The 12295-nt window shown below is 37.1% G+C and overlaps 1 protein-coding gene across 3 annotated transcripts in view; it reads right to left on the reverse strand.

Annotated features, from left to right (window-relative positions):
- Positions 1-12295, reverse strand: part of aatkb (apoptosis-associated tyrosine kinase b) — a 55538-nt gene that overhangs the window by 20346 nt on the left and 22897 nt on the right. Inside the window, exon 2 of one of the 3 annotated variants that reach the window (XM_055175775.2) lies at positions 5278-5411. In XM_055175775.2, the coding sequence (XP_055031750.2) occupies positions 5278-5411 (134 nt within the window). Of the gene's footprint in view, positions 1-439; positions 726-5277; positions 5412-12295 lie in introns of those variants that run through there. The other 2 variants (XM_055175777.2, XM_055175776.2) reach the window with 2 other exon arrangements.

Here is a 12295-nt window from a genome sequence, read left to right on the forward strand (position 1 = left end):
CCACTGCATATAATCATTGTAATTTATTTGCACAAACATTAAAAAGTAGTACACAATTTCTGTTGTTTCCTAGAGAAACGTTCACAGAAAAGGGTTAAATGTAGCATTTCGAATGCTTGTTAAACACGCAGTGTGGTTTCAGAAATAAATGTTGGGATGTTTCAGCCTATGGTCGGGTAAAATAAGGACAAACCCAACTGTTTATTTTAAATTAACCTAGAAAATGTAAAATATGACCCAACCCAGCTTTCTGGCTGAAACAACCCATCAAAAGTTAATTTAAAACCAATGTTTTCTACAAATTTTACCCAACCATGGGTTGAAACAAACCAGCATTTTTTTAGTGTGCAACTGCAAAGAACTTTCCTTTAAGATTTAAAAAAAAAAAAAAAAAGAAACAACCGTTTTGTAGATCTAAATATAATTTTTTCCATCTTACCTGACCTTAATGCACTTGATCTAACAGGTTCTTCTGTGTCTTGCACAACTCTTCTGTTCTGTAAACCTGCACCACTGGGCTCTCTGGAGAGCACCTGAAAGGTGCCCGCATGACCCCATACTGATGTGACATTAGACACCGGCCCATGCTGATGTGATATCAAACAGCTCAGATCTTGAGAACGCATCATAACTCTTCAAAAATGTACAAATAAGAAACAGAGAGAGCACATGCAAGGATGGACAGCTCCTCTGTTCCTCCTCAGACAGCGTGAAGGACTAGTGATTAAGAATAGTTGAGACGCTCCCACAAAAATGTGTGGCCAAAAAAAAAACAAACAGGGAAAGAGGGAACGGCTTTCGACATTCTGTGCTTATGACATCACTCTTTTCTCTCCATCCTTGATCCCTTGCCCTCATTTTGTTGCACATGTGCACGACAGGCCCTTGCCCCAACTATCAGCACACATGAGCATGCGCGCGCAGACACACATGCACACTCCAGTGCATGGGAAATAAGAGCTCTCTCTAAATTTCTGCGGAGGAGTGTGTCAAACATATCTTTTAGCGCATGGTTGGAAATGAAAGTTTTGGGATTATGGGTAATGTAGTATCATATAACAACGTAATGTTCACGTACATTTTTTTCATAAAAATAAAAACAAGACTAATTTTAGTGAGGTTGCGGTTGTTAGGTTTAGGCAAACTTTGGCATTAAAACAGTATCACGGTATTACAGATTAACATAAAGGAACACGTTTTTTTCTTGCAAATGTTTTCTCTTAATTGACGAGATAAGTCGTCAATGGTGGGGAAAGAGTTAATAAAACTTCTACACTTAAAAATATAAATTGTAACTTTTTGTGTTTTAATTTCACTCGTTAAATTGCAGTGCTATAACAAATTTTACCCCAGTGGGGCCCATTTTCATGGTCTCGCCTATTGCCCCATAACCCCATGGACCGGCCCTGCTTGGACCTGAATACAAACTCAAATGCGGCAGTCACATGGATCACAGCACACCCTAATGTGTGCTTCACGTTCTTCTTTTTTACCTTCTAAATTCTGACTTTAATCATTTGCATTGTTCTAGTTGCATATTTAGTTTGCTATGTCTTAACATAGATTTGTTTAGAGTGGGGGTTTTGCCCCCCAAAAAAACCTTACATGCGCCTAAAAGTGCATTGTGTAATCTCTTGACAGAAATGCAATAAAATATACACAATATTGCCAGTGGTGTATAAAGACCAATTATCTTAGAATGAGCCGTTTTTATCTGCATAAACCGCAAGTCTACTTATATGGAAGTCGCCGTCAATTTTTTACAGGTAGCGCCACCATCTTAGACTCAGGAGAGATTATTAGCGTAGTGTACACACTTTTCTTAGTGACGTGTGACAAATTCGGAGGGCGGGGGGACAGAGCAGCAGCAGAGAAACCTTTGTACGCTGCGTAAGCGCTCATCCTGAATGCGTATGATACTAAGATGGCGGCGCTACCGGAAGGTAGTTAATTACGTTAATAAAATTTTAAATATGGATATTTCTACAGCAACACCGCGCGGATTGCCCTCGGAGGACCTTTGTTTTTCATCCTGTAGAAGTTTGGATTTGGTTTGTGAGGGATGGACGCACTTTTTTTTGGACTTGAAGGTCGTGGACTATGGCTGGACCCCGTAATATTACATTTAACCAACAGAAAGATCGTAAATATTTTCTAAAATATCCAAAAATGTGTTTGTCTGGGAAACGATGGACGTGTGCGGCTCGGACGGCTTGGGGGTGAGTGAATCGTGGGTTTGATATCGTTTTTGGCCGAACTATCCCTTTAATGGACAAACTTCTCTACAGAGCACGTTTCGTCCAAACGTTGTCTCAGACGATGAAATGTTTGTCCTGTGGCAGGTCCTACCGCTTCTCCTTGAGTTTCGAGGTTGGTTGCAATTTGCAATCTCACTGCTAGATGCTGCTAAAAACACATTACACCTTTGAGACAGTTTTGCAGCGACAGACAAAATTGACAAATACCAATGAAATTACTAGTGACTTTCATGAAAAAAGGGCATTTGAATTACTGACTAATAACCTTTACAATTCAAAAGTTCGCCTGCGCATTCAGATCTTAATTGTAAACAAAATTGGCTTGCTGTCCTCGAAGGGAGCTCTGAACCTTGAGAGAGAGCAAACCTGAGGCAGGGGCTTGAGCCACAAGTTCAACCCCCTACAACAGAACTGCACAGAGGAAGAAAGAGAGCAATGAAGGAGGAGATGGGGAGGAGGAGGGATACAGAAAAAATTGCAGCTGGACTAGGAGGCCTGAAGGCTGCCTTATATACACCCATAATGATGATTGACAGACCTGAATGTTTAGGCTCCTCCCGAACCTACGTTTAGAACTACAAGAAAAACATGCCAGGTGCACTCTGCATAATTTACATGTGTAAAATACTCCCTCATTTGTAAGTCACTTTGAATAAAAACATTTGCTAAACAAATAAATCTAAATTAATAAATGCACAAACCTTTACAGGAAACAATTAATTATGCATCCTAAAACCTTTAAAAATACATTTACAAATGTGAAAAAAAGCGTGACAGATGTTTTGACAGATTTATCCAACACATGCATTGTTCATTTTTGACACTGTATCTGCACAACACATTGACCTTAAATGTACACACTTTGTGTTTTTTTTTATAAATATGTACCACATTACATTCTCATCCCAACTTGTGTACAAGCTAAAAAAACGAAGTGTTGAATAGAGACATTTTATGTGTTAGATACGAGATACAAAAAGATACAGCAGGTCCCTTTATGGCAGTTGCGGTTTAAGCAGTGAGCTGTAGATCCACCAAGGGACTGTAATTACAAATATTTGGCCTTTACTGGAGACCAGGTGCTGAGAAGCTTGAAATAGTCTGTCTGGCTTTCTCTCTCACACACACATTTGTGCAGATCTTTCTCCTGTGTGTTGACCCACTTTAAAGTTCTGCTGAAAAGTGCACAATGTGCTCTGAGATCGTTACCCATACGCTGATTGAAGGTTTTCTCCACTCACAACAACACAAAAAAGGTCTCCAGAGATGCACTTGTGTTGTTGAGCTCTGACTGTCTCGCTTTAACCTTAAGAGACCACTAAGTGCTTGGCACTACAGACATCGCATTCCTCTGAAACCCTTGGACACTGTAACCTCAAGGACAAGGGTATTTCTTCACAATATTCCTACAGATTTAAAACAGATGCTGGATGGATTCGTGAATGCGCCCTTTTCCGACTCTTTAACAATTTCATTCATAACTGCAGGAAAGTAGCAGGTCAAGGACTTGCAGAAGTTTTTGCAAGTTGGAGTAAAACAGTTTTAAGACTTCATGTCTACATGCATCTGAAGCAGGCTTTTGTAAGAATTTTTTTTTGATATGTTTGTTTGTCTTGTTGTGATTTGTTTACCTTTCCAATAACTGCATTTTAACTAGAATACAAAAAAAATACAGTATGAAGAATCAGATGTTTTTGATTATTTAATGCACTCCATACTGGGTAAATATTAAACAGAACACATGCTGGGTTAAAAATTTCCCAAGGTTGGGTTGTTGTTATGCAACCATGGGTTATAATAACCCAGCAGTTGGGTTAAAACAACCCAGCACTGATTCAATTTTAACCCAGTGGTGTGTTCTGTCCAATATTTACCTAACATGGGAAAAAATAACCCAGCCAAAAATCAACGCAAAAGCTTTTTTATATGAATTTAGTGGATGCTTAATCCAAATATAGATGATTATCAGTCATGTGACCTTTTACGTCATCCGCCCTTTTTTTCAGCTTACTGCCACCATCTTGAGTACCTACCGAGTACCAGTAGGCTACTGACAAGCATTTGCTAGCTTGCTACGATTTACGGATTTCTTATCTTTTCCTGTCTATGATTCTTACGGATACAGGAAATGGCTACGAAACACAACATTTCGCACCTCGACTGTCATTAAAAGAAACGCTACTTTAAAAAAATATATCTTGGTTAGGATGTGATGCCTACTCGATCCCTGATGCGTTCTTCCAGCCGCTGTCCGCTGCTACCGAACTACCACTATTGTTACAACACTAAGAAGGCACGACACAACATAAAACTTTGCTCGAGGTATCATCTGGATCTCTACACATAAACGCGATCATTAAGAACATTGTTTTTGTACACAGAGTTTACTAAAAAGAAAGGTTTTGAACAACTGACTTTGGCTATTTTGGTGTCTGCTCGCCATCTTTGCCAGACATAAAGATTTGATCTCCAAATGCGGATGAATGAATCTCATATGAGGCTCCTTTTTTGACTAGAAGGTCAATATTGTTTTTTACTTGCGACAAAACAACAAATTATCGGTGCATTTATATGAAACTATGATTTAGGAGCTTTCTATCTTTACTCTCCTCCCTCCTTACGTCGCATTCGGAGATCGCTACATCTTGACTGGCAAGATGGCGGCGAGTGGACACCAAAACAGCCAAAGTCAGTTGTTCAAAACCTTTCTTTTTCGTAAACTCTGTGTACACAAACAATGTTCTCAATGCTCAAGTTCACTTGTAGAGACACAGGTGATACTTCGAGCAAAGTATCATGTTATGTCGAGCCTTCTTAGTGTTGTAAAAATAGCGATTTTGATGCTCACAACATATTGAAGGCATAACTTCTAAAAAATGGCGGAAGAGAAGTTTGAGATGTGAGTGATGTCAGCTGATATTCATGAATAGGGCCTGCTAAACCAATAACAACATTAAAAGTCTATTGACCCATTCAAGGGCTGTGAAACTCCTTAAAAATATAAAAAAGCAGATCTCACCTTAAAGCCAATGTCACCACGTTTGCAGCACAGGCAAGCCAGCATGAGGAAGATAAATGTAAAGAGTCCAGAGAAAGAGACAGCCACCACAGCCAGAGACGAAGACCAGGACAATTCACTCAATGGAGCGCCATCTGCAGGACAGGTGCGGCATTGTGAGACACATTGCTATTGCAGCAAAGCAATTCAGTTTCATTTTTACAGTGCTTTCTACAATTTGGCATTGTTGCAAAGTAGCTTTACAAAATTATTCTTGCACAAACAGTACAGATATAAAACGACAGAAAAAATCTTTATAAAAAAGCAATCCAAAAAGCAATACAGACACTACAAATAAGTGCTATCAAATTTCAGTTTTAACTCAAATGAAATCTATGACATTGATCTTATAGAGTATATTGGCACCATAGCAAATAATGTGTAGAAACCAATCCAATATTATACAGTAAGTAGGTTGACCACATAATTGTACTGTGCCAAACATGAAAGGTAATAAACATAATATCAACATGATAAAAAGAGTGTGTGGTCAAATTCATCATCCAGTGAAACTAAATAACAAAGAACTGATTGTTATTTTTGTGACGTGTGTTTATTTATTGGACTGGTATTTGTTTGGTGCATCTTTATTCCAAAATTACATCTCTATAGTTGCTGTGGAAACTGGAGTTTTTGGAGCTGACTTTCCCTCAACATAAATTCATGCGTCCATCCCACCTATTTACACGATGATAGCTTTCAGAATATGAATTAATTCACAATAGAGCAAAAATAGTCAAATCTTCATAAAAATTGTGTACGCTTTTCAAAGAGAGAATTTGTGTGGTTTTGCTATGCTTGTGAAGACCCATACAAATATATATGTGAAGACTTTTAAGGGCAATCGAAATGGTTCCAGCTATTTAAATAGCTCCTTCCAAACATTGTATTTGTAATTGTGCCCACAGGTTTGTGTCAGGTTTAGGGTACAGTAAATATGTGACCTGGGACCACAAAATCAGTCATAAGTAGCAATTTTTTTTTGTAGCAATAGCAAACAATAAAAAAATTATGCCATTAATCCTTTATAATATTAAGTAAAGATCATGTTCCATAAAGATAATTTGTATATTTTCTTACTGTAAATATATAAAAAAATTATTCATCATTAATTATGTGTTGCTAAGGACTTAATTTGGATAACTGTAAAGGCGTTTTTCTCAATATTTTGAATTTTTAGCACCTTCCGATACCAGATTTTTAAAAAGTTGTAGCTAGGTCAAATATTGTCCACCATTGTACACCATTCATCAATGAAAAGCTTATTTATTCAGCTTTCAAATATAGATATGAATCTCATATAAAGTCCTTATGTTGTTTGAAGTTAAGACAAGTAATCATGACCCTAACCCTAATCTTAGTAACTTATTAACGTACAAAAACCCTTAACTAAAAAATTATCCGTACATAAGTCATTATTGGATCCCCAGTGCTTCTATCAACTTAGAAAATTTGAAAAAGAATAACCCAGTAACTTAGTTTTGGTAAACCATTCTCTGCCAGCATGTGAAAAATAGGTCATTGAAATTTGGCTCCCTTTGTGATGTCAGAAGGGGATAATACAGCCCCTTAACCCTCAAACGCTCCTCGTTTTCTGTTTACACTTCTGGCCCTTGGGGTCTATATGACCCCAAAATTGAAAGCATAATTGTGAGAAAAATATACATTTTCATTAATACAAATAATATATCATTTTTTTTGTTTACTTCTCATCTATACAATTAAGCTGTGTTTTGAGAGATTTGAAGTAGTTTTGTACCTGTTTACCACTAAAATCCTCAACTACACAATTTGCTTTCCTGAAAAATATCAAATTTTTATGAAAATTCACATAAATTATTATCTAAATTTGATTTAAATTGTTTTTAGATATTAATATAGGTGTGGGGTGTTGAATTCAGGCATCGGTTTTTAGAAAAAAACATAAGAGAATTACAGTGTAGAAATTAAATCATTTAGACCGGCAGATTCCCATAGAGACCCATTCATTTTCCTGGATATGGACAACTGCTCAAATCATTACTTTTGTGATACATTTTGTAAATTTATGTTTATATAAACATTAGAAAGGATATTAAAAATAAATATTATGTCAAATAGTATTTTTTTATAGTTTTTTATGCATTTTGAAATGTCTGTTTTTACAAAATGCCATAGAAATTTGACTGAGTGTAAGTGTGTGTGTGTGTCTGTGTGTGTGTGTGTGTGCACACGCATGTGTGTGCGTGCACGTGTGTGTGTGTGTGTGTGTGTGTGTGTGTGTGTGTGTGTGAGAGAGAGAGAGAGAGAATGAGGGGGAGAGAGAGAGAGAGCCAAGCATGTGTGCTTGAGAGAATGTGTGTGAGAGGCAGAGGGAGAGAGCATGTGAGTGTGTCTGTGTTTGTGTGTGTGTGTGTGTTTGTGTGTGTGAGAGAGAGAGTGTACATGTTCGTGCATTAGGTTACACCCCTTTGTATCCTTTTTCTACATTTGTGACTGATTTTATTTGCCAAATTTTATAAAAATACTCTCTAAGGCAGTCATGCGTGTGTGCGTTTGTCTGCGTGTGTGCGTGTGTGGGTTTGTATGTGTGTGTGGGGGTTTGTGTGTGTGTGTGTGTGTGTGTGTGCGCGTGCATGTGTGTGTGTGTGTGTGTGTGAGAGAGAGAGAGAGAGAGTGTGTGAGAGAGTGTGCATGAGAAGGAGAGAGAAAGAGCATGTGTGTGTGTGTTTGTGTGTGTGTGTGTGTGTGTGTGTGTGTGTGTGTGTGTGTGTGTGTGTGTGTGTGCGTGCGTGCGTGCATGCGTGTGTGAGCGTGTTTGTGAGTGTACATGTGTGTGCATTATGTCACACCCCTTTATGTGTTATTTTCTGCATTTGTGACTGATTTTATTTGCCAAATTCCACACAAATGCTCTCTGTGGCAGTCACCCCTGTGTGTGTTTGTGTGTGTGTGTATTTGTGTGTGTTTGTGTGAGCATGTGTTTTTTGCATTGCATTTGTGCACAAGTACCAGGCCTTCATTTCTGTGTCAAAATTTTCAGATTTATGCTGGATTTATTGATATTTATTTTTTGACAAATGGAAAAAAAGTACATTTTTTTGCATTTCTCATTCACTTTCAATTGGGGTCATATTGACCCCAAGGGACAGATTGATAAAAAAAAATTTTACATACCTTTAGAACAACCGAATCAAGCCCAGTTTTTTTGTGCATGTAAATATAGATTATTTAGGAAAAGTCACAAAGTTTTACATCTCTGAGAAGAAGGGAACCTTTTTTGTTAACCAATGAAATGTCGTTTGGGGTCATATTGACCCCAAGGACCGATTGAGGGTTAATCTGCACTATCCAACCACTGCACTGCCATTTAGTGCAGAGATCAGCTTATTTGCATTTAAAAGGACACACCCAAAAACACACATTTTTGCTCACACCTACAAAGTGGCAATTTTAACTTCTTGTAATAAATTATCTATATGATATTTTGAGCTAGAACATCACATATGTACTCTGGGGACACAAAAGATTTATTTGACATCTTAAAAAAGTCTTGTGAAATGTCCTATTCAAGTTAATGAATTCATTGACACAAAGTCAATTATTAATATCTTATTTTATTTTGTTATACAACGTAAATGACAATTTAAGTTCAGTCTGTGAACACCAAGTGAACTTAATTGTTTAAGTGCACTGTACAAACTGCAAGTTTGGAGACCATAACTATTTAAGTTCTGACTATACAAGTTTTTGGGAGACCAAATACTTAAATTAACAGAGGGAACGAGTTTATTAAAATGTGTTCAGTCAACTTATTAGGGTTTTTGGTATGGTTTTGTGGTCCAGGGTCATCTTATTCTGTCAGAGGTTTTAAGTTTTAATCTTGATGGCCTTTATATGTGTTTGTTTCAGCCTCATTTTGAAAAGGAAATCCGAAATGTGTTATGCTGTAAAGACATCCCAACTTTTCCTGTCATTCTTTTTACTCAACATCTTCCTTCATATTCCACACCCTTGCACATTGATTTATATATCATTGGTTTAAATGATCTTCTTAAGATGACCCTCACTAAATATCCAGACAGAACCCCAAACATACATAAATAAAAGTAAACTATAACTTTGTGATAAAGTTGTAAAATTATAAAACAAAATTGCCACATGAAACAATAAAAAAGTGAATAAGAGTAGGCCAGATGGAGAACAGCCACAGCACCAACATTCACGCTGCGTCCCAAACCGCCTACTTCCATACTATATAGTAGTCGAAAAGCACTATACCTCTCGTACTCTTTGCCTACTATATAGTATGGAAGTAGGCGGTTTGGGACGCAGCGCCAGTCTGCTCATCTCATAACTCATGCTGAGTCCCAATTCGCATACTATCCGTCCTAAATAGTATTCGAAACTAGAATTAGTACGTCCCAAAACGTAGTATGTTGAAATGAGTATCCCAAAGATACCCGGATGGTCTACTATTTCCGGTTAGATTTCGAAGTGCAGATCGATCCACACTCTAACGGCTAATATTGCCCACAACCCATTGCGTGCAGGAGGGAGGAGCTTTGTGGTGATGTAAATATAGCAGCCAGACGCAGCAGCGGAGATGCGCCCTCAGCTTTTAAGTGTAAGAATTAAAATGTTTAACCCTAATTAAAGTTATCTTTCATTGTCTCGTAATATTCGGTTGATGTTGTGAAAATAAAGTACCATGGCTGTAGTACTGTGTCATGCATTTGTCTTTTTTATGTATTTCTTTTTATGTTTCTGTCTTAGATTTATACCTTACTATAAACCCTTATGAAAATAAACACCTTTTACTACACTAATCATAGTTTAACCACACTGACTTATTTGTAGTAATACTGTGGCTGTACAAATGTTAACTTTATTAAGAAATATGGTTACTAAACTTTTACTATAGTAAAAGCATGGTTCATTTTCATCGCGGTATTTTTGATTTGCATACATAAGTATAAAATGAGCATAAAATACGTTAAACAATAGTTATACTATAAACTTTAACTATTTTGACTTTAAAATAAGTAGCTTTCGTTACACACATTGTTGCACATGAACATCATAACCAGCCGCCTCACAAACGACCTGCGTTTGGTGTGCGTAACTAGGCAACCACGTTGTCGTTCACGTTGCATGACGTCATCGAAGTACGTCCCAGAACGTGCATACTCTCACAAAAACAGTACATACTTTTAGGTCGTAGTATAAGTAGGCGAATTGGGACTCAGCATCAGGCTTTTTAATCTCCCTTACAGCTGCTGTCAATCATTACTCAATCAATCTGATTGGTGCACAAAGAGGCAGGTCAAAAGTAATTGGTAGTTAATCAGGTTTAAATCAGGACTTAGTATAAAAACACAATTGGGTGTAATTTGCAGCATTTTGCCAGCAGTGTGTTGCTAAAGCATTTTATTTTATTTCTTTTGGAAATTGAAAGATTTTTAAGTGCTTATCTGCCAATTGGGACTGTATTACAAACAGATGTAGAGAATTTAGTCAAAATGAGCAAAAAGCTAGTGATGGGAGAAACAAACATAGATATGTATAAAGGCTAGATGTCTTACGGCGGAGTCCCTAACATCATCACCTGGCGGCCATCTTACCACAGGGCGCTCGCTCACTCGTAGTATTGAGTTTAATGGTGCAGGTACATTTAAATGACCATAACTTGCTAATTTTTTTTACTGATTTTCAAACGGTTTGTTTTTTTGCAAACGTTATCAACGTGGCTATAGTTCTGGATGCTTTAACATGTTTCATGAATTTTTTTTTATTTTTTTGTATAAGTTTGCAGTGTCATAGGTACGTCTTTGACATTTATAACAAACGAAACCGTTTGAAAAGCGGTAAAAAATTAAGCAAGTTATAATGCGAACGTTCCACTCAATTGGCAAGCAGCGCGGACGAGACATCTAGCCTTTATACATATCTATGGAAACAAAGCTTCGGAACAACTTAAAGCAACACTATGTAGTTTTTTACCTTTAAATAATGTCTCTAAAATTATTTCAGTGATAGAACAACTTTTAACTGGACAAATTCTACTGTTGCTGCAACCTGAGCAGCCTCCTAGCTGCTACAAGCACACTCTGAAAGTGGCAGTGAAGGGTAGGAAACACAGCCCTGCCCCTCCCCCTGCCTGCAGAAGAGTGTCTGATACCAGGCACTGTTGCGCTTTTCAACCACATGGGGGAGCTGTAAGTCATTTTTACATGAAAAATACATAGTGTTGCTTTAACCAATTGCTTTGAAAAATTTTTCGCTGTTTCGAAGCGCTCGAAACACCTAAATATGGTGTCACCTGCTGGTGAAAATATTGTGAAAGCAACAAGATTTAAGTCTAAACATTTTACACTTTTTACTAAATCATTGCAATTTTTTTTTATTTAATTAAATTTTAATTATGCTTTTCATTAAATCTGTCTATAAACAAAAAGTAGGCAAAATGGTAGTGTTATGAGTCTGAAGGATGAATATTTTATGAATTTGCATAATAAATAAAAGTGGTCACTGGTCAATTGTGATCAACGCTCTGAACCACTGATTCAAAACAAAAGATTTGTAAATGTTTCGAGGCTTCAAGAAGCAGTGTTTCAAAATGGGCCATCACTTGAAAAAGCATGATATCAGATACTGTATGCAAATCATGGCCAAACCACTAGTATAAGAGACTACTTCAACAAAAATCATTAGGGATCAGACAAACACGGCGCAGCATGTTATTAAGATTGTAATGAACTAGAGATCTAACCTTGTTCTGAAGTCGTATGCTGACTAATAAAATATAAATGAAGTTTTGAAATGAAAGTTTGCACATTAATGAATCAGATCACAAGTGGTGAAGAGACACAAAGTGATAGATCTGACAAAACAAACATCATTAAATAAGAAATGATAGTCAGATGAAAACGCATAGTGACTATGTATTGAGAAACACATCACAGGGAGATCAATGTATTATTGAAGCCGTTGAGTGGGA

The sequence above is a fragment of the Misgurnus anguillicaudatus genome, chromosome 4, assembly GCF_027580225.2.
Source record: "Misgurnus anguillicaudatus chromosome 4, ASM2758022v2, whole genome shotgun sequence".
In the NCBI taxonomy this organism is placed as follows: Eukaryota; Metazoa; Chordata; class Actinopteri; order Cypriniformes; family Cobitidae; genus Misgurnus; species Misgurnus anguillicaudatus.